The sequence below is a fragment of the Calonectris borealis genome, chromosome 15 (assembly GCF_964195595.1).
Source record: "Calonectris borealis chromosome 15, bCalBor7.hap1.2, whole genome shotgun sequence".
In the NCBI taxonomy this organism is placed as follows: domain Eukaryota; kingdom Metazoa; phylum Chordata; class Aves; order Procellariiformes; family Procellariidae; genus Calonectris; species Calonectris borealis.
The window spans coordinates 16,832,995-16,855,434 of NC_134326.1; the positions used below are offsets into that span (position 1 = coordinate 16,832,995).

Here is a 22,440-nt window from a genome sequence, read left to right on the forward strand (position 1 = left end):
ACGAACAAGCATGAATCTGATCTAGCTATTGGGATGAAATTTCCAGCAGATAAGCACTGGAACTACTCCTCTAGGTCCAAGGGAGTTTCACCATTTTGTGGGAGTAGAAAATGTCTCTCAAAATTGTTGCAGGTTGTTGGCAGAGATGGTGAAGTAAACAAAGGCCACAAGGGTTTGCTGGGGATGAAGAACCTTCACAGTGGTATTTCATTAGTTTTCTTAATTTGCATTAAGAACCTGCAAACACGGGGAAGAACTACAGAGTTCTGTTTGACTAAATCTTGCAGAAGAAGTTGTCTTTTTGTCTGACATAGGGGTGGATATCATTTTGTATCCCTGAACCACCATCAAACTTTTCTAATTGATGGAAAGGCATACGGCTTGATTTGGGTTTTTGACTTGCCGTGTTCTGAAGTTCTGGTTCTAGAGTCAGCATTGGGATCTAGAGCCAGGGTGCTTGAGTCAGCAGTCTTGATTTGGAAAAAACCCTGATGTTAGGGTTACCTAACCTGAATCCCAGCAGCCTTGTCTGGTGGAGAGTTGGGTCAGCGGAGTACCTAATTAGCATGTTAATCATTATCTTGGCAAGAGTTGAAATGCTGGCTCTAGGCCCTGAAGAAAACAAGTTTAGACTCATTAGAGTTTCTGCTTGTTCACATAGCCAAATCCACTTCACAGTGGAACGAATGTCACCCTCTCCTTGAGCAGAGCCAAGTGTCTGATAGCAGGGCTTTGGGAGGAGCGCGTGTAGGACTTGTGGTCCCTATCTGCTCTTGCCCTCGGAAAGCGGAAAGTTAACTGAAATTGAAATATGACCCTTAGAGCGAGCTCAGGTGGGGTGAGACCTTTCCTATGGGCAAGAGAAATAAAAGCTCCTTTCTTTTAATTGTAAGATATAAGCAACTTGTTCAGTGGCGATAAAATGACTTGCCCACAAGACAAGTTCCTCTCTAGTAGAACATAGATGATTACACAAATGAGATAGTTCAAGAATTCCTGATAGTCCCTCCTAATATTTTAGGTGTTGTGTTATCCCCAGAAACTTCCTCTTGGGACTTTGCGGGTTCTGGAGGATTCAATCAGAGAATGGAAAGTGGATTCATCTGCTCTATTACAGGTGATTAGTGACAGAAGATATGAGCTAGTGCTTGTACCAACATCCTTTCTGAAGTATTTTTTCCTTAGAAGGAAAAAGGGACTTCTGAGAAAGGTGAATATCACTCTGAAATACTGGGATAAGTAAGCATACTCGGTCGCATGTTTCTCATTGTTGATGGAACAGGTCGATATTAACAGTTCACTGAGCTATTAACTTCTAAATACTGTTGAGCAGAGATTGTCAGTTGTGCTGAAGTGCACAGCGTTTGCTCATGTTTCTGTTGTCTTCTCACGCACAGAGGAGCTGAAACTGCCCCCCTGCTCTGGAAATCCTGAGTCCATTGATTTTTTTTCCTTTTTGATAAGCCTCACAGAATCAAGTATACTAGTATGAATAGTGAGCTGGTTTGCATTAAGCACCTTACTCTGTTGCTACAAGGGGAACATCAGCACTTACAGAAATGCCCATGAGGTTCTGAACCGCAGCCTAGGTTCAGTGAGACCATAAAATCCAAACTTGGCAAGGGACTGGCCCGACAATAACTTATGGAGGCAGAGTCCTTTCCAGAATTGGCATGCGATGATGATTTGGTTATGAAATGTATGTTTGGTGATACTGCACATTAGAATCCAACCTGACGAGGGTTTGCAGCTTCTTCAGTCTGCTTTCCTTATCCGTGAAGGAAGCAAGTCTTGCAACTCTGTAGATCAGCTTGAGAATGGAAGTTGGGGAGGAGTGGCTGCTATCTATTAAGATTTTTTGCTTTATGCTGTAAAAGCTGTTCTGCCAAACAACTGGTTGATGTCAGATTTGGTAAATAAATCTTCACAAAACTCACAGGTGTTGGGAACTGAAGCAACCCTTTTGCTACAGTTTTCAACAACACTTAATTAGTGCTTGGTTTGATGGAGTTGCTTGGTTTTGACACAGCTGTTTCATTTTTAAGTGTGACATAGTATATAAATCAAAATAATATTCTCAAGAGTTGCACTGATTTCACAATAGCAGGGCTATTTAATAAGACAGTCTCAATATTTCCAAAAGAGAAATATCAAAGTTTCCATTTCTTTTCTGTTAGGCAGGAAAATTCTTAATTTCCAGGATTTTCCACACTACAATAAATTGTGAATTTTTTTAAAACCAGCTCTAGATTTTGAGGCTGTATTGAAATCCAGTTAGATTTGACCTCTTTTCTTCCCTCCCCCTATCCTGCAGGACTTTCTAACTTTTTTAATGCAGAGAAAGGAAGAGATTTAGAAATTACACAGAGCGGATTTGTCTTACAGTATTAATCATGATCTGGTCTAGAATTTCATGCCTTCAGACTCAATAGGGCCAGTACAATTTTAGGGATAGATGCAGCCCTCTGGTTAATAAGGTCATATTGTGAACTTATGGGGCTCTGTGAAGATCTCGATGTGTTGTGCAGATAATTGTATTTTCTTTATTGATGATGCTGGGGTCTTTGCGAGGACAAAGAAGTAAATAAAGTTGACCAAGAAAATAAAGCATAGCGCTGTTAGATTTGGAAACAAAAATACAAGCCTAATGTTTCTCATTACTTCTAGCAATATCACAAAATATTATACTTTTTGTACTGCATGTCAGTAAGTATTCTTATGACAGTGGACTTCCATGTGGCTTTTTAATGCATAAATACATGCTTGTGTCTTGGTCAACATTTTGTGTTCCTGATTGTAGCCTAATCTATGCTTAGAATGACTTGTCTTTTTGTTTATTGCCCATATCTAAACTATTGCTTCCAAAAGTGATTAAGAATACCTCCTATCTAAAAAGAGCTATCATACATTGAAGAACTGCTCAATTTTTTAACATGTGCAAAGATACATGGATGTCTAATCCTCTTCTGCCCTCATGGTAGCTGGGTGCATTTTCTCATCAATCGGGAATACATTTCTACCTCCCATGGACACACGGGCCTCTGAGAAGTCCTAGGGGAAGGGCATTTGCCATCAGGTCATTTATGTTATGCTCATGTTTGAGATATATTAACCATTGAGAGATGCCAAGGAAGCACAGTTAGTGGCTGCTGAAGCTATTTATTTTTGATTTCTGTACAGGCAGATGTGTTTTTAAAAACACCATATGCACTTAGACCTCCTGGAGAACACAGCCTGCCAAAAGGGCAATATATTTTCCTTTGGGTCTTTAAAAGTGGATGCCTGAAGAGAATGTTTACTGGTAAATGGAGGCCATCTATCTATTTCACAACTGTATAAACGGTACATATGAGATGTCCCATAAGTCTCCTAGATGGCTAATAATGAAAATTTCCTCCATGAAGTGTAATTTTATATTTGTTAGTGAAGATTTTGATCACTAAAAAGAACTTCAAATCTTAACACAGACCTTTGCTATGCCAGAATAATTGTTAGGGATGTGCAGAGGCTTAAGGTGGAGATGCCATTTGAAAAAAATGTGTGGTGCTAAAGAAAATTGCATCAAATCCCCTATATGGGAAGTGCCAAACTATTGCCCAAATTAGAAGTCTGCAAACTCAGTGATTCTACTAGTGAAAAATGCAGCGCTACCAGAGTGTTCTAGGAAACATGAAAACTTCAGGGAATCTTTTAACATCTAGCCAGAAAAAAGCCACTGTCTTCAGGTCATAGAATCACAGAATGGTTTGGGTTGGAGGGGACCTTTAAAGATCATCTAATTCCAGCCTCCCTGCCGTAGGCAGGGGCATCTTTCACTAGATCAGGTTGCTCAAAGCTCCATCCCACCTGACCTTGAACACTTCCAGGGATGGGGCATCCACAACTTCTCTGGGCAACCTGTTCTAGATGTCACCATGCTCATCGTAAAAAAATTTCTACCTAATGTCCAATCTAAACCAACTCTCTTTCAGTTTAAAACCATATACCTTTCCCATCTTATTACTGCAGTTGCATCTTAGCATCGTGGGATATGATAAAATTACATGGGGCACATCCCTATGTGGGGCTTAAAGTCCATGAATAACACTTCCTCACAATTATGCATACGCTTTATTTTATCCTATTAGTAACTGGGAGAAAATATGATAGTTGGCAATACGGCTAACACTTCACAAAAAACCCCAGCATTTTTTTTTGTTACAGAAGTGGTAAAACAATTGGCATGATTTACCTCCTGCATTGGAAAGGCAGAAAATGTGTTAAGTATTTGAAATTCCATTATGTGGAATAAGATCATAAAACTATGCCTGAGCAGAATTTATTCTATTCTGCAATGTTTTGACCTCCTGCTTCTTGATAAAGCAAAGAGTGTTGCGTGTACCATGTTTAACTCCAGAAATCAGTACAATATGCCTAAAGCAGCTTGATGTGCCTCATAAAATGGAAACCTGGGGTGATACAATTATCTAAAATACTTCACTATGTATTTTATGTGTAGATATATGTTTTTATTTAAAACAAATACTTCTTTTAAATGTAAATTATAATCATGATTGGTGGTCATTTTTTTCCCTTGATAAACTTGTATCACACAAACGGAAACATAGGATTTCTCAAAAGCAAAGTTCAGCCACTGTGTACCAGCTATAGCCTACACTAGCTATTCAGCCAAAGCTACGCTTAACTTCATAAGGGGAGCATTTGTTTCACTACTTTTGCTTTTAATGCAAAGAAACTTCATAGATCTCTTAGCTCAGATACCTTTTTCCTATCTGGAAAAAGGAATTTCTATTTTGAGAGGAGACTGCTGAGTCTGTTCTTGATTTTCACAATAACCCAAGGTGTTTTAGAACTCCTATGGCTGGGTCTGATAAATCACCGCTTTGAATTGCGGTGCACTTATATTCATCTCCCTTAAAGAATGCAACACCTGTTAGTGAATATTTTCTATTCTTTTCTCCAGCTTGCCCTGCATAGAGTTTTGTCTACTTTGTTCCAAGTTATTTTCATTTGAATCCCAATCTAGTATGCCAAACACATCTATGATTATAATATGTGTCTTCTAGCATTCAAGTCTGTGGTAAAGAAAATTGGAGTGATACTGAAAAGAGCCCAAGCATCCATTGGATAGGTTACTCGGCAGAGTTGAGAGTTGGGTACTTGTGCCCATCCTCAATATACACCTAGAGCAGACGATACCTATACAGCAAAGGGGACTGTTCAATTATGTTTTACTTTAAACCTGATTTCATATTTAAACTTTAACTGGGCTAAATGATGCTTCTCTGGATCTCTCTGGGGAGAGGAAAAGAAGATGTGTTATTATGAATAATCTGAATGCTGGTTAACACTGCTGAAGTGTTCTTAGTCAAACCAGAACTATGAATTCTCAGTCACTCACTACCCACCCATCACTACAGCGTTCTAGTACGTGTGTGGCATTGTTGAAAGAGCAAGAAAAAACATCAGTACATTAATTTATTCACTCGTCAAGATGAAAGGCAGTATGGCTGATTAAGATTCTAAGAGTAAATAGAATCCTGTTTCATTATTTTTTCCTAAGTCCCCTGGCTCAGCTGTAAGTACGTCTTATGAATTGGCTTACCCTGGGAGACATACTGGTCTCCTACTTTCTGCTCCTGTTGCATTCAGTGACAAAGTTCCCTTTTACTTTAGCACTGTACAGACATACTGGTAAACCAGTTTTCAACTGAAGGCCCTTTTTCATATTTCAAGTAAGATTTTTTAGCTGCAGTTTGGTAGACAAGTGGATAACTTCCATTGGAACTTCAGTCCAACAGTTTTTCAACAGTTCTCTGTAAAGTTATTTCACACAAGTGTTTCTCTGAGTTTTGCTATTTCAGATACCTCTTGTATTTGGTGGCCCTCATATTAGGCAGCTGTTGCATAATTAGCAGAGTCTTTCTTCTTGCTATAAATGTACAGCCATATGCATATTCTTCTGCAATGAGGCCTGCTGGGAGATGCATTAAGGACAGACTAAGTGACTGATGACAGATGTATGCTGTACAGTCAAAGTGGACAGCCGCATCCGGGGTTAAAAAAGGGGTAGGTTTTTTTGTCTTTTGGAAAGTACTTTGTTCACAGTAATGGCAATTTGGATTTTTGAACAAGTTGCAAGATCATTGGGGCAGACACTACATCTTAATTTTTCCTCTGTCTTATCCCTATGCTGTGTAATAACTAATTGAGAAAGCCTTAATTCTGAGGATTCGTTAGTGTGTGAGATCGCTGCTCTGGATTTGAACTGAAATATTATTGCTGAAACAGGACCTTTTGTTCTGAAATGCAGGTTTGAATTCTGTAGATCATATCCGTCTCCATACATTAAAAAGAGATTTGTTACTGTATTTTGCCTGCTTTGCTTTGTGATATTGATGGTATATCCCATTTGATTTTCTGGCTAAACAAGGTCTGTGATTGCTCTTGGTTATACAAACAGCACTCCACAGCTGGAGCATGCCAGGGAATGTGGTCTACAGTTTGCAAGTGACCTTTCTCTATCAGCCTTAGTATTAAGCTGCTGTCATGATGTCCTGATGCTGTCATTGTAGCACTTTAGAGAAGAACAGGGATGAGTAAAGGGCCACGAGAAATGCTGTACCTTCAAATGAGGGTTTGGTCAGGTTCACTGAAACAGCCTCAAAATTCCCTCCTGTGTTAAAACACAGGGAAATGAAGTTCCTTTCTTTCCCTTCCTCCTACTGATGCATGCAAGTTTTTATTGAGTTAAACAGACTTTTATATTTGGAGGATTCTTTACTTCTCTTTGAGCACAGGAGATTAGGATTCTGTTTATGTTTTGTACTTGCAGTAAGTAGAAAATGAAAATTAATGTGCAGCCTGACAATAATGCAGGAAGGCTTGCCTGGAATCAAGCATCAGAGCACTGATCATTCCTGCAAAGCTTCACCACTGTCGCTGCAGTAGGCGCTACTCCCTTCTTCGCAGTCATCATTTTTCAGCACTTTGCCCATCTCCAAACAGATAAACCAGATCTTTTGCAACATTGCGAACCAGATCTCCAAACATTCTCTCTGCTAGCAGCCACAAATGGGAATAATAATGCTATCAAATGAAAGTGAATACAGGGATGATGATGATGTTTGTCTAATGTCCAGAATTTTATTTTATACAGTTAATGACCAGCTGTTAAAATCCCAGTGGTTATGTTACGGTGTGATATTGCCATTCCTTGCATCCTTTGTAAACTAGGATCTTATCCTCCTAAAGGCATAGGCACTCATTTCTCGCCCTGTGGCAGATTGTAAGATACTACACCCTAAAAATAAATCCTTGTGATTAACATCTTGCATTGCCTGTGCCTCAGATTTAGTATCTTGCCTTATTCTGTAGCTAGAAAGCACAATTTATTTGGAAGCTCAATAGCCCTAGAGGCTTTCTGGAATTATAAATAGAATAGAGTAGTTCAGTTGGAAGGGACCTACAACAATCATCTAGTCCAACTGCCTGGCTGGAAGTTAGTTAAGGACTCTGTCCAAACGCCTCTTAAACACTGACAGGCATGGAGCATCAACCACCCTCTAGGAAGCCTGTTCCAGTGTTTGACCACCCTCTTGGTAAAAAAATGTTTCCTCATTTCCTCATGTCCAGTCTGAACCTCCCCTGGCACAGCTTTGAGCTATTCCCAGGCGTCCTGTTCCTGGGTCCCAGGGAGAAGAGCTCAGCACCTCTCTCCCCACGACCCCTCCTCAGGAAGCTGCAGAGCACGATGAGGACACCCCTCAGCCTCCTTTTCTCCAAACCAGACAACCCAGAGTCCTCAGCCGCTCCTCATAGGACGTGCCTTCCAGCCCTTTGTTGTCCTCCTCTGTATGCATTTGAGGACCTTCACGTCCTTCTGAAACGGTGGTGCCCACACAGTACTCGAGGTGAGGCCGCACCAACGCTGAATGCAGCGGGACAGTCCCCTCTCTTGCCCGGCTGGTCGTGCTGCGTTTGATGTGCCCCAGGGCCGTTTGCCCTCCTGGCTGCCAGGGCGCACTGCTGGCTCCTGTTGAGCCTGCTGCCCACCAGCACCCCCAGATCCTGTTCTGCATGGCTGCTCCCCAGCCGCTCCTCTCCCAGTTTATACTTGTGTCATGCATTACTCCTTCCCAGGGGCAGAATCCGGCAGGATAGATGAGACTAGATCGTCGAAAGCAATGCGTTTTTGTTACTTGAGCATCCGGCCCATTACTGAGACAAGAGCTGCTAAAACTCCTCTCAGATGTGGACTGGAAAAAAAAAACCGCCCAAACAAGGGGATGTGGTAGTAATCTGTTGCTGCTGTCTTAGGTATTGCTAGGACCTGAACTGGAGGTTTCTAGTTCTGAAAATTGAGAAGTTAAAGTGTAAACCCAGGGATGCAGGACCTGACTATTTACTTTAAATCTACTTAGACTATTAAGAGGGAAGACAGGACTGGTGCTATTTTTTAAAAACATGAAGTAAGTGTCCCCACTTCACATCGGAGTTAGAGATGTGAAGGCACTGCTGAGAACCCCTTGTGCATGTTTTGGCACACTATTACCTTTGTAAATCCGGTCGTGCATTCCCACAGATGGTAGCTTTGGGAGACTTCTGTTCTGTGTAGATCAAGCACAGAGGGGAAACCAAAATATATACTGAACGGTGGGTTATAGTCTACTGCTGCCTGTCAGAGCAAGCAGTGCTCTGATGGATGGGAATTCAAATGCTTTCTATACTCCCACCACTAATGAGGAAAAAAGTTTTTTCAACCAGTGATGATTTTATTTGTTTAAAGGAAAATATTACAGCTGGAATTTTCATAAAGCCCATACGCCCAAATTCCACTGAATAGAAATGTTCTGCAGATTGTTCCTCTTGTTTTTCAAAACAGCTGTAGGCAAGAGTGATGGGAGCACAACATTTTTTTTTTTTTTTTTTTTTTTTAATGGCTTGTTAGGCTAGTCCAATTCTTCTGAGTCACAAGTTGCCAGTGAAACCCTCCTGTGTTGCCGTGGACGTCACAGTTTAAACCTGAGGTCAACTAAGAGAGTAAAGTACGTCCTAGTCCCACAGAAGATAATGTGCCTGGGATTATTTCCCTGGGGCTAGAAGGAGCTCGGGACTACTGTTTTAAAGGCTTCTTTGAGCTGATGTAGGTTTGCACTGTTGGCAAGCTTTTGAAATTCATAGACTAAGAAAAACTACCAAGTAACTACTACATGGAAAAGGCATAGTTGAAGTTATGTCATTAGATGTATGCACTTCAGCATAGGTCTGTATGTCTAGCCACATGTAAAAGATGTATAACATAGTGTGTTTACTGTGGCAGGAGCAAAATTTACATTATGCATATTATTTTCTAAGTGTGTGACCTTGACCCTCTTTGTACCCACAGCCAAGTTACGTCCACCATCTGTGGTATGTTTGTCCCCTACATGAAGTTAATTTTGCACGCACAATTTGGGCATCCCATTTCAAGTGGATCTTGTATGTAATTCATGGAAAAAGCAAACCCATGGTTCAGAAGATAAAAATAGTCTGGCTAGATTCGTCTAATGCACTTTATTACAGTAAAACAAGACAAAATGGCTAAGTTTCTTAGTACAAATAGAGAGTGTCAAGCAGGGAACTGTTGCAACGCTGTAAGAGAACAATGGTCTCAACTATTTTCCTGACAAGCCCCCAGTAAATACGGGCTCGCCTGTCACATGTACAAGCTGGAGCATATATGCCTATGGCTGATGGATTGGTACGCGCTCGTGCCTCTTCATACTGGGCTGAACTTCTCCCGCAAAGATGTGTTGTTTCTCTTGTGCTCGTGCTGTTATTCCAGTGAGACTGGGAAGGCATTTTCTGCAACTTGTCTCATTCATTGCAAACCAAAACAGAGAAAGGAGCCATTTTGAGCCTTCAACTCTCATGACAAAGGCCTCTCCCTAAAGACAGGTTGTTTTGAAATAGCCTGACCTCAACTTGTCAAATTAACGTTCAGTATGATAATAGCGATTTTTACATATTTGCAGGGGAAGGCAGCAAGAGGGCTTTCTACTGCTACTTTTTTAGAAAGCATCTTCCACGTAACTATAGAAACCACAGCACAAACATGGAGCATTTCCCCCAGATTCACCTCTGGACTGCCTTGGATGTAAGACTCTTGTTCAGTGCCCCTGTTCGGGGCTGAGCCTGCCTGGTGGTTACGCTGGTCAGGGTATCCAGTGAACGTGTCCGAGTGCAGTTCGCATGAGCTGCTGGCCTTGAAAAGTACAGTGGGAAGGCTGCTAAACTCCACCCCGCCCCAAATTTTAGGTATCTTTAGTGGGATTGTTTTGTCCTGGATCCTTTTAGATGAGGGGCATGACTGACTTTATCCTGATGTGAACAAGCAAGCATGTCTCTGAACTGACTGAAAGGCACCTTCAGGGGACGAGCCCAGGCGGGAAGCCAGTGTTACCAGATGGATCCTGCCCTTGCTAATCTGTCCGGGTTGGCCTCACCACCTCACCGGCTGGAGGCCGTTGAGGCTAAGATCACGCTAGCCTTTCAGTCTGAGCTTGGGGGAAGCAGCCTGTGGTGTATTCAGGTCCTGCTCAGACTTGCAGTAGCAGAGGCAAGTCTGGGGTCTCCGAGGTGGATTTGGGTTCTCTTGGCCAAACCCAGCAGGGTTCAGCTCTCAGCAGCCATCCCAGAGCCACCTCTTCAAGAATTCTGATTGACCGCCCATGTGCTGACAGGGCACGTCTGTGTCTTGTGTTAAGGAATCGCTCACCCAGAGGGTGGTTAACTGGGCTTTCCTGGGAAAGGGATGCCTGGCTTAAAAAGAAATTTGAAATGGAGCAATCATTCCCAAGGCTTCAGCGGCAGGATACACGCTGCCAGAGGGAGAAAAAGGAGTGTTCAAAGCCAGCTGCAGTCCCCTGCTTTTCTCACCTTCAGCCTGAAATTAGATTTTAGGGTGTAATCAACAGGGAAATGAGTGATAGGAGAGGTATTGGACTGTCCTTTGTATTCTTTGCTTCTGAGATCTAGGTGTAACCTGTGGAGGCTTTGTGTTTCTGTATGGAGACCCATATACTTCATAGTCAAGGTGCCAGACATCCTTAAGTGTTTTCCTGATCTGGACAAAATCGTGCAGGGGCAATTTAGCAGAGGATAAAAGCGTGAAAGCTACTGATGAAAACGTTTAACTGATCCCGAACGTCACGGAAGCAGAGGCACAGGGCTTTGTAATGCTTTGATATCTGCACCCACCCGAGGGCCCAGAACACTGCGATTCAATAGGGTAGAGGCTGTGGTGGTGAAGTGCTCACTTCTTCTTTCCGAGGTGTTTCCATCCCTAGGTGTCTCTTGTAAAGACAGAGAAAGGTATTTCTCCACTTCTATAATGTGCAAAGCCTGTTTTTGTAAATAAACTGTTAATTGGCTTGGAGAAAACAAAGCAACCAATGACTGGAGGAGAAAGGGAGAAAAATGGACTAGCCATAGATTAGCATTGGGAGCAATGTTCAGAGCAGATTCCTTTGCCACTGCCCATAAAGGATATTGGTGTTATCTGGGAGCATGTGCAGGTGTAGCTTTCCTCTAAACTTTTGCTAGCATATTACCAAATGCGAGTATTAACAGGAAGGTAACCTAGAATGCCATGGAAAAGAAAGAACTAGAGCAAACAGCAAATAAAGGAAAAAAAAAATTTAAAAAGGAAAGCATGGAAGCCAAAAGAAAAGTCATAGCAATGGGTGAAATTTGTAGGAAGGAAGGAAATCACAAGATTAAAGAGACTAGGTAGGAAGAAGCTTCTAGTGGGATTGCTCGTCCAGTTATACTTGTCTTTTTACATTCAGTCTTAAAGACTACGGAGTGCTTTCCTCGAGGCATTTATGTTTTTTATGGCTTGTTCTGCCACGGGAAGCAGCACGCCGTTATCCGCACACTCAATGCTTGTCATACTATGAGACTAACATTTGCTTCAGACCTCTGGGAGTGTGAATATAAATAAACTACTTCTATTTATATCATGCAGCTAAGCTTGAATTGATCTTAAAAAAAAAAACAAACGAAAACCAAAAACCAAACCAACAACACCCCCCAAAAAAAACAGAAAACAAAAAACAAACCTTGAGACTCAAATGTCCCTTTTCATACACTAGCAGTTCTAATTAAGTTCAAGTGTAGCCATGATCTCTTGCTGATGAACACTCCACAGCCTATAGCAATGTGTTTATTGCTTCTCATAAAAAGTGTGGCAAATTCTTCAGTGAATTCATTTAGATTTTCATTCAAGATGCATCTCAAAAGAAATGCGTGCAGCTATTACTTCAGGATTTACTGGATGGGTTTTCTGGGGAGAGGGGCAAAATAGGATCTTTCTTTGTGAGCTCCAGAGTGAATTTATTATGCTTTAGGAATGGGTTTAATCCTGCTATCTTGGATGAAAATCTGCACATAGGATTTAAAAAAATTTTTTTTGAAGCCCTCTTTTGCTTAACCAGAGGTTTTCATGGCTCCAACAATAATTCCTACAGATTATACTGACATGTGCTGGTAGAGGGCAAAGCTGATAGGAGACAGTCCAGCTGCTATTGTACTTGGCAGTCATTCATTGTAAATAATTCTGCCGGTCTTTTTGCTTACAGACATCTGACAGATGCTTCTTGCAATCTCTAAATAGTTACATTGCCAAATAGACTACCAGGTTTTGAAACAGTTATTAGGGTCATATTATTCCCACAATCTGGGAATGCTATGGTGTTTTTAATTTCCTTGAGTTCGTATGTCTGATGGCATGAGCACTGTGCCCCATGTACTTCATAGAGAGGTCTATATACTGAAGGCTGTGCCCCACTGAAATCAAGGGAATTTATTTATCGAGGGAACTAAACTGTTTTGTTTCAGACTTAAGATCTAGGATTTGATCATGTGTGGTGCTGAGAACCAGTACATCTCGTTGGCTCTCTTCCCTGCTTTGGAATTGAGAGTGCTCAGTATAGTAAGGACATGGCAGCTGGTGAAATTAGCCTCCTAACTTGCCTAGATTTCCACAGCAGACTGCAGGGACAGTGCTCTTCAGTAATATAATTAGCACCCTGTGGGGAGTATGTGGTATTGCAAGATATTAAGGATTTTTATGAAAGGTTATTCCCTCACTGCAGTATGCAAGGGTCTGCGAGCAAGCGTTGGCAAAGCAGATATTTAGAAATACTTTGGCATAAAATTCAAGCTTTATGCATTAAAAGCAGTATGATGGAGAACTGACAAACTCACTGGACCCTTCCCTCTGAAAGAATGGTAGGCCACCTTGACAGGTGAAAAGATACAACTTTGGGCATCTGAATATCGCAACGGTCTTTCAATGAAAAAGAATTCTACAGAAAGAAGATAATTCTTGCCTGAAATATTAATTTACTCAAATTAAATGGAAGATCCAGTGAAAAAGCAGTTTCAGGGGTACATTTTTTTGACCAATCTCACTCTACCTATTTAGAGCTGCTCTACATAAAATAGAGTCATAACATATCTTTACAATTACATATCTCCCTATGTCTCAATGGGATACTCATTCAAATCAATAGACTAAATTTGCAAGGTTCGTCTGGTCTGTTATCCTTTGTGTCGGAATAGAATAGAATATTTCAGTTGGAAGGGACCTACAACGATCAGCTAGTCCCCCTGCCTGACCACTTCAGGGCTGACCAAAAGTTAAAGCAAATTATTAAGGGCATTGTCCAAATCTCTTAAACACTACAGGCATGGGGCATCAACCATCTCTCTAGAAAGCCCTTTCCGGTGTTTGACCACCCTCTTGGTAAAGAAATGTTTCCTAATGTCAAGTCTAAACTTCCCCTGACACAGTTTTGTTTGGTCTCTTGCTGTGGATATGGCTACCATTGTGTTGATGTAAGACAAGTGAATTCCAGGGAGCGGTATTTCACCAGTTTTCAAGAGAAGGAGGAAGAGCTTATGTCCCTGTGGCTCATCTCTTTTCCTTTTTGCATTAAAACCAGTGTCAGTCCTTGGTTTAATTATAACTGGTCTAACCAAACCCTATTTTGCTGTGATTTGGGAAAGAGAGAAGGTTTGTCTACCTACTAGACAGATGTGAAAACTTCACAACGTAAGAATTGTTTTTGTGTACTGTGCACCTGTACCAAGATTTTGCATCAGTAAAACTTATTCCACACATCATTTACACTCGGTAGTGTAAGAAAATCACCATTGTACTTTTTGGTTTGGTTGTGGAGCAGTACCCTAAATAACTGAGTAAATCTCTTTTTGGATCTAAGGGTAAAATTCCCATGCAGGAGGTAAATTTTTTTTCTCTGATTTCTATGGTATAACTGACATCTCTCCCATGACTTTAGGGCAATTATTTGGTAGCCTCATCAGTGCAAATCATCTTGGCATTATCAGAGGCATTTTGAGTCAGCTGCCAAATGCTTTTATTAAAGCAAAAATTGGAAAAAAGCTTAAAGCTCTGGTATTGGGCATTGAAAACCACATTCAGACTGCAGAGCAAATGTGTCCCATTGCTTGCTGTGAAGTCTGGTTCTCCAGCCTGATGTCCAGATCAAGAGACACAGTAGGAATATGCTGTGGTTCTCTTCCAAACTATGCAGGTTTCCTTCCAATGGAAGCTAAGGTGGGGAAGTGATAATGTGCCCGTGGCTCTTATACTTCCTGTGCAGTCATTCCTGTTGCTAGAGAATTCCTGAACAGAACTGCAGCCAGTCCCGTGAGCTGGGACTTCTTGAAATTAATTGCCATTAATACCTGAAGTGCTTCATTCACCTCTGGTAACCCAGCTCAGATTCTCCTCCGTTAGGTAAACTGATAGGGGGTGGTGGGTGTGCTGTAACTGAAGGACTTGCCGTCTAGTATCTGCCAAGGTGTGCAGGAGCTTCAGAGCTGTTTAGGGCCTCCCTGCTGTTGCATCAAGACTCAGGGAGTTATCTGCATCTAGTTTCAATTTAAGAAGCTATCGGAAGATTGAGGAGGACAGTACTGCTCCTGGGCTTATTCCTGTTTCCAAGCTCCATTTAATTTGGGCAAATTGGAAGATTTTCTTTGTCTGTTTCTCAGAGACAGGTCGGAAAAGGCAGATGGCAGTCTGCAGTGATTTCAGCAGGAATAAGATCGTGGTCCTTTAGGATGCACTGTTTACACTGACTGCTGAAGAGCAGTTCTAAATTCATCAATCATTCTGCCATCCTTGACATCTGCTTCATCCTTATGCTGTACAGATTTTCTTTTCATTCACCAGGAAAGTTGCACACAATGCTGAATTCCTGGTGACATTATTCCCAGCTCTATCACATTCATTCTTTACAAGCCAGGTAGACAGAGCGCGTACCTATGCTTGTCATTCATTTTACATGGTTCTGGTGCTTCCTGGTTCTCAGTATTTTGCATGTCAAAAGATTATCATGCAGGCTTTAGTTATTAAATAATGCCTTTTGCTTTCTAGAGCAAATCTTCATGTTTTGACCAAACATCAGTTGTATCAAATGGCAAACTGCGTGCAAAATAACAGAACTCCCAAAGTTGTTATTTATTTACTGTTAGCAGCACGTCTATGAGAGCTGGACTTTGCTGGAAGAGCCTGCAGGATAATATTAAACCTGACAATGCTAGTGGAAGCGATGAACCATGTAGGCTTGCAGTAAGGAAGGAAGGGGACTCCTAAGCAAAAAAAAAACCACCACCTTCAGTTTCTAAACCATTGAGTTGCTGGTGTTTTGAGAATGAATAATTTCATGCTTTATATCCCACTTTTCCTTTCACAGGAGTAGAAAATGTTCTGCTTTGTCTGTTTGCCCTTTCCTACTTTCCTTGAAGCCTTGTCTGCTCAGCTCATGATCAGCAGCTCGGCAGTGCTGATTGTTGTCAGTGCTGGGGTCCCACGCTCAGTGGTCTCAGGAATTGCCTGGAAGACTCCAAAAAGTTTGGAAAAGAAGATGGGAATGGGATGGGCACTGGGATCCAGACAGAGCTGAGGAGGGGAAGAGGAGAGAGCAATGAGAACAAAGGCAACGACTATCTAAACTCTCATATTTGGCCATAAGGTCTTTGAATTACAAATAAGGATACTTGTTACAGTTTATGCAGCACTAAGTCTTACGTTTAGTTCAGAACGCAGTGCACTGTGAAGGCAGGTTTATGGCATGCTCTCAGCTTCATGCTCATGGGTTTATCCTCCATTGATTTTAAAAACTTGACTGACATTCACAGTATATTCTTCCAAGTGGGGAGAAGTCACAGGGCATTTTGTTGTTGTGCAACTATCCCTACATTTTTTAAATAGCAAATATACCTACACTTTCTTTCCTAAATACCCTTACCTTTTCTGGATGCGACCCATACTTCCTGTAATGAATCTTCATTCTCTATCCTTGAGGCTTCCAGCTGGTGGGGGGGTTTATCAGCTGGTCCCCATCAGTGTGTGCACAGAGAAAGGCAGGAATGGCTGTGAGATAAGCCAGGAGACTCCAGTGACAGTAAGGCAATCCTAGAGGTAGAGTGTGGTCCTCTGCCCACAATGCACGTCATATTGATGTGCAGGCTTTGTAAGTGACAGAACATCCAAGGGCTCAAATGAGGGCAGGTCTACAGCTTTACTGTGAGGGCACCTCAGCCCCGTGCCGAGAGGAGCCCTGTAGGACACTGATCTTCAGAAAGGTCTTGGGAGAGGTGAAAGCTGGAGAAGTGAGGGAATTTAACAAAGAAGTGCAAAGTGGTTTTTAGAAAGGAAATATAGATAACGAAGCAAAAAAGAAGATAAAGTGACTGGCAGCATTTTGAGTTTTATAGATATGTTTTGGTTAATGTTGGAGGCTACAGCTCCCACGTTCATTGCTGACAGAGTAAAGCTCGGCACATACTGTTTTTTTCCAGTTAACTGCAGGGTAACATCTTCTGGGGGTTATTCTGGAAGAGGAGATAAAAATGAAGCAGCCTGCTCTTTCTGCTGAATGGAGTATAAGCATATGTATGTGTGTGTGTGGCTTCATATAGATGTTGTATCTGCTATAACATCAGCTCTGTTAATGTATTCTAGGCCTAGTGTCATCCCCCTGGCATCCTGGGAGGTAGTTACTTTATTTCAATAATCAAAGAAGAATAGCACTAAAAGATGGAAGTGACCAATTAGGCCCCTCTTACTTCTTTTTCCTCTGTGGTACTGTGCCTTTCCTAGGCTTGGAAACACTTCTCTTTCTGTTAAAGCATTTTCCACTGTCAGGAATGTTTCCTGGAGCCCATCTTGCAGGTAACAGAAATTTTGCCTCAGTTCCTTTTTCTTTTTTCAATGGATATTTTTCCCCTAATCCATTCCTACTTGGATTACCTTTCTAAATTTCTCTCAGGGAAAACCAGAAGAGCCTGGTATCGCTAGAGCTGTGGCTGACTGCTGACTCCATGTCTGGAAAGAGGCAGCAGAAGTAATCACAAGAACTCCCCAGTAAATAGCATCCAAGTCATATTTGGGCTATATGGCCCTTGTGCATTAGTAGAAGTTTCTATTGTCTCAGCACTACAGCGTATCACTGCTGCCTCTAGAATGGCTTTGTATACAAATGCTAAACCTGTGTTTTACATCTGCAGAGAAAAAAAATAAATGTGTTTGATTAGCTGTTAGGGAATAAATTACCCTTTCACAGAAGACTGAGAATGTGTTTTTTGCACCTCATTCTGGATTTTCCCTTTACTGTGTTCTTTTCCTAACTCAAGTGTGCGTGCTCTGTTGCCATTTGACGTGAGCTTTTTTGCTGCTGTTCTAGTCTGCGCTGTCCGTATGCAGTGGCTGTTTGGGTAGCACCGCAGCATTCTATCTGCAGGGTGATGATATCTAATTATCTGTCTTTATTCTTTCAAGCCTAAACGTCCAAGATATCTTATGCCTGAATGAAAACATTAATCTTTTATGAACTGCTGCTAGCCATACGATGCAATGCCAAGATTTCAGAGGTATTGTAACTGGGAGCAGCATAGGAAGCCCTGGGTGATATAGGACAGTGTTTTCAGAATAGCAGGATCAGTGTGGCAAGAAGTAGTGAATCTGCTTTCTTCAGTTTACAATGACATTCTTTACTGAGGATTCTGCTATCATCTCAAAGGATGTGTGTCATTTCTGCAGCTTTCGTGGATGTGGTAGGAATGTCAGAGTGTCTGTGTGAACATGAACATGGCACCATCTCAATCCCTGTTCAGTGCTGAGACACATGGACACAGAAATTTCTAGGAAGCTTATCAAAACCACGTTTATTTTGCAGGTAGACTTCTTTATCTGAGGCTGTCAGTCAGTGCCAATAACAAAGACAAATGCTAAAAAATAAAAGTTAATTTTATGGGACAGAGGAACACTCGTGTTCTTAGTAGTATACAAAAACCCCTTGGCTTCCTGATCTGCATATCTTGCTGATGTGCTTGGGTTTAAGCTTACCACATCGCTTTGGCTTAGGACAGAATTTTCCCCAAAAAATTCAGTTGATGGAAACCATTGGTGGATTTTTTTTGCAAAGGGGGCAATTTCTAGTCTGATACAGGCTTTCGCATGTCATTAGTTCTCAGCTTCTACAGAGACCCAGAGTGCTGGTGAGGACTTCAGCACTTCTCCTCTTTTCCTGTGGCGGATTGTAGGTGTGTTGTGGAAAGATTTTGAGTTTGGCACAGGATCTTGGAGGGATCAAGGGTTGGGAAAGGTAGGAAGACGTTACTGTTGGTAGATCCTTGAGACTAAAGTGCCTGCTTTGTGGTTACCTCAGGCTGGAAGGCTTGGATTAAATGACCTGTTCTTTCTAGTCCTGTACTTTCAAGAGCAGTAATCCTTACGGTAAACAAACTCCTATCTTCATTATATGGTGGCCCTTTCTGAGAACAGGAAAAGGGCATATATGGAATCTCCGTTAGTATGCCAGACTTGCATACAGAAGCCTGATTGTGCTGGGATCTCCCTTGCAGGTTTTCAGACAACGGTTGCAGTGTGTGGAGAAGTGAGTTGTCTCTTGTGTTCTGTAAACATGTGAGCTGTCATGCTGCAGTGTCCACTGACAAATAATAGTATGTCTTATTTCTCGCAGGACTTCCAAAGCAGCTGAGTCCAGGACCTTAAGGAATGTCACGCAGTAGGTGCTGAACTAACTGGCACTGAAAGGAACAGAAAAAGATGGCAGTCCATATTTGAAATAATTAAACACGTGGACTCTCGCTGATAAGAAACCATGTCAAAAAAAGGACGTAGCAAGGGCGAAAAGCCTGAGGCACTGATTGTTGCCCTACAGGCTGCCAATGAGGAACTCAGGACCAAGCTAACAGACATTCAAATTGAGCTGCATCAGGAGAAATCTAAGGTGAGTGAGGGTTTGCTTTTAAATAACAGTGTCTGTGCTGAAGGAGAGAATGAAAAAAAATAGTATCACAGCAATCAATAGATGCAACGCAACTCTTTCCTAGAACAGTGGTTTGATTCTTTCCCCACATACAACGTTTTCTTACTGTGGATGTCCTGTTGCTTCTGTGGAAAAGACTCCTTTTTACTGAGGTACAAGTTTAAGAAGCCTCTGGCCCTCAAGTGGAGCAATATGTCTTTTGTAACATCTTTGGCCATATTCCAGTTAGTGGGTTTCATCCTATCCACTCAGTGTTTAGAAATTGTGTAGTGTTGCTGGTTTTTGAATGGCTGATATTTCAGCAAGACATGCCCTCATTTCAAAGTTGAGCGAAGTATTCCTTAAATGTATAGCACAACAGTCCATGTGAACCCTTGTAATCCATCTGCAGTGCAGCTGAACTGTATTGTGTACGCTAGGGTATGTATGCATTGTTTAAAGCTAGTTCAGGTACCAATGGTCTGCCAGAGTTACAGTCTCAGATATGTAAAGTTAGTCTAAAGCCAGCTGAGTGTCATGTACGCAGGGTATAGCTATGGCCCTATAGTATAGACATACCTGTGAAGGTTTGAGGTGCCTCCCATATATTTTAGAAGCCTTTGGTACAACCTCAGGGCTGCGCGCTGCAGCTTCAGCTCTTGCCTACATCTTCTGCTGAATTTTTCACTCTCTTTTCCTGCATTGTCTATGCTAGGGCAGCCCTTGCAAAACACATAATATCTCTTTACTCTGCTACAGCTTTTGTAACCTGTAAAAAGGTAATGGGCTGGGTGTTATCCAAGTATAAAATACTGGCTGTTGTTTTACACCTACTCAGCACATACCCTGCCCACATTCTATTAAAATCCTTGCAAGCAGCATCAATTTTCCCACAGGTGATGCTGAAGTGGCTTTGCAAAGAAGTGTACTTTTTGCTCTCCACAGCGTTGCTCCCTCTTCATTTAGAGATGCTTCTAGTGGCAAGCACAATATGTCTGTGTTTTGTAGTCAGAGTACAGCTTTTGTGCAATAAACCCTTACATGGTAAGTGCTAAAGTTTCCTGAACATGAGTGAGATTAAGGCAGTCTTCAGGTTTAGCAGTGTGTTCTTTATGAGCAGCGAAGATAACAAACGTCTGTTTAATAGCTCCTGGTGAATTCTTATGAAGTGGACTGGAGGCAGTGCTAACTGCAGCCAGGCATCCCCCACCCGCAGTCTGGTGGCAGCCACATTTTCAAAGGATGATGCCTAGTGATACATTGTTTTTCCAAATGGAATATAATTGAAGTCCATCAGCCTGGGTCTTTGATTCCTTTGCAGATAAGCATATGTCCTGGGCAAATAAACCCAGAATGACTTGCCTCTAGCTTCCAAACCTGAATAACCACAAATCCTTCAGCCTCTAAGGTCTTTTTCATAATTTCTTTCTTTTAGGGACAGATGTTCATGCCAATATATCAAGGTTAATCATACCGGTAATCTTGGACAACTATTAGCCAGTATAGTGGAAGTTGGTTTGTATAATTTAGGAGAAGCTGAATGAAAGCAAGAATAGCCGGTTCTGTGTTATCTGATGTTCTGAGAATCTCTGGGGGCATTCTCCCTTCACCTACCACTGAGATTTATAGCCATTAATTTGCAACCTTTTAAAATAGACAAGATTTGCAAGCCGCAACAAAGCAGACATCATCACTCTTTCAAACTCATTCTGCAGCCTTTTCTTTCATAGATGGTCGATGACAGGCTTGGAAAGCAAAAATGTTTTTTGATTCATTTGTTTTTCCTGCAAGCTTTGGCATTCATGTGTTGCACACAGGCAAGGCTTAGTTATTCTCTTAAGGAGCCACAGGCTGGCTGCCAGAAAACTGAGGGCCCAGGGAGCTTCTGTAATGCCTTCCACTATATTCTGAGTCTTACTGCTTTTGTTATCACTGCAGCTATGGAATTCCAATACGGAAGTTGCCAGTGCAGATTTTTGTTACTAGACATCACATCAAGGATGGCCCAAAATAATGAGAGTTACAAGAATAGGAAAGTCTTGAAATCAAAACCAAAAAAGCTTATTGAAATATTTAAATGTGCTTGAGTAACACTGGAAAGGAGGTGAGCAGAACATGAACAAAATAACGAAATTGCTTGCATGCTTCAGTACCTCTCGGGATGCCCATCCATCGGTGCTCTCATCCATTCCTGTGACTAAATCAGACTGAGTGCTCACGATATTAGAGGAATTGTCATCATGGAGTAGTGGGGGGCCAAAAACTACAGTCTCAGGAAGTAGATCACACTTTTGAATTGTTCTGCAGTTTGGATTGAGAGGAGCAGGCATCATTGCAAATTTTATTTTAATCCAGAATTCAGATTTTAGCTCTTTCCTCCTCCAGGCTCAGATTGGACATCTTGGTACAGCCTCATCTGTAAAATCAGGTTAGAAATAGGATGCCAAACTGGGCAGTCACCCACAACATCAGAAGGAGCTTTAAGAAAGTGTTCATCCTACAAAAGGGGTCAAACAAATAGGATCTTTGGACTTTTCCTGTCTCTGCTAGCAATAAGTTCACTCTACCAATGAATCCAAAGAGGGTAGAAACCTCTGGGCCATTGTGGTCTTTTATTGAACTTTTCCATTACTTCAAATGTAATAATCTTTTCCCACGAGGTCCTCATTCACTTTCTCTTTCTTCCCATCAGAATGGTACATCTATAAGTCAGCCTAATATCTGATGGCGTTTCAGTTTAATAAACTAGGCAGCCTGGAAACTAATAGCCATAAGCTTAGCTGGGGTTGTACTGAGGCCCTGGCTGGGTCTACATTGCACCATTGTGAATACCCAAACTACTTTGTTGAAAGTTTAGATATATCTTTCTATGTCATGCCAGAACGGATCACTCACGATAATTGCACCTTGTTTTGCAGCGCATTCAACTCCCTGTTTATTAAAAAGGAAGAGATGTGTTACAAGAAAGAAAGAGGGCATTAGGCTCATTTTTAGTCACGAGTATTCAAAATCAAGGATGAACCTAGAATGACAAAGGAGTGAAGGCAACCCAAAAACCTGTCCTAAGGACTTGGGGGTTGGGGGGCTAAGG

The 22,440-nt window shown here is 41.7% G+C and overlaps 1 protein-coding gene across 1 annotated transcript in view; it reads left to right on the forward strand.

Moving 5' to 3' along the window:
* Positions 1-22,440, forward strand: part of JAKMIP2 (janus kinase and microtubule interacting protein 2) — a 63,666-nt gene that overhangs the window by 8,675 nt on the left and 32,551 nt on the right. Inside the window, exon 2 of the mRNA XM_075164431.1 lies at positions 19,062-19,331. Coding sequence (XP_075020532.1) covers positions 19,203-19,331 — 129 coding nt within the window. The 5' untranslated portion in view covers positions 19,062-19,202. The remainder of the gene's footprint in view (positions 1-19,061; positions 19,332-22,440) is intronic.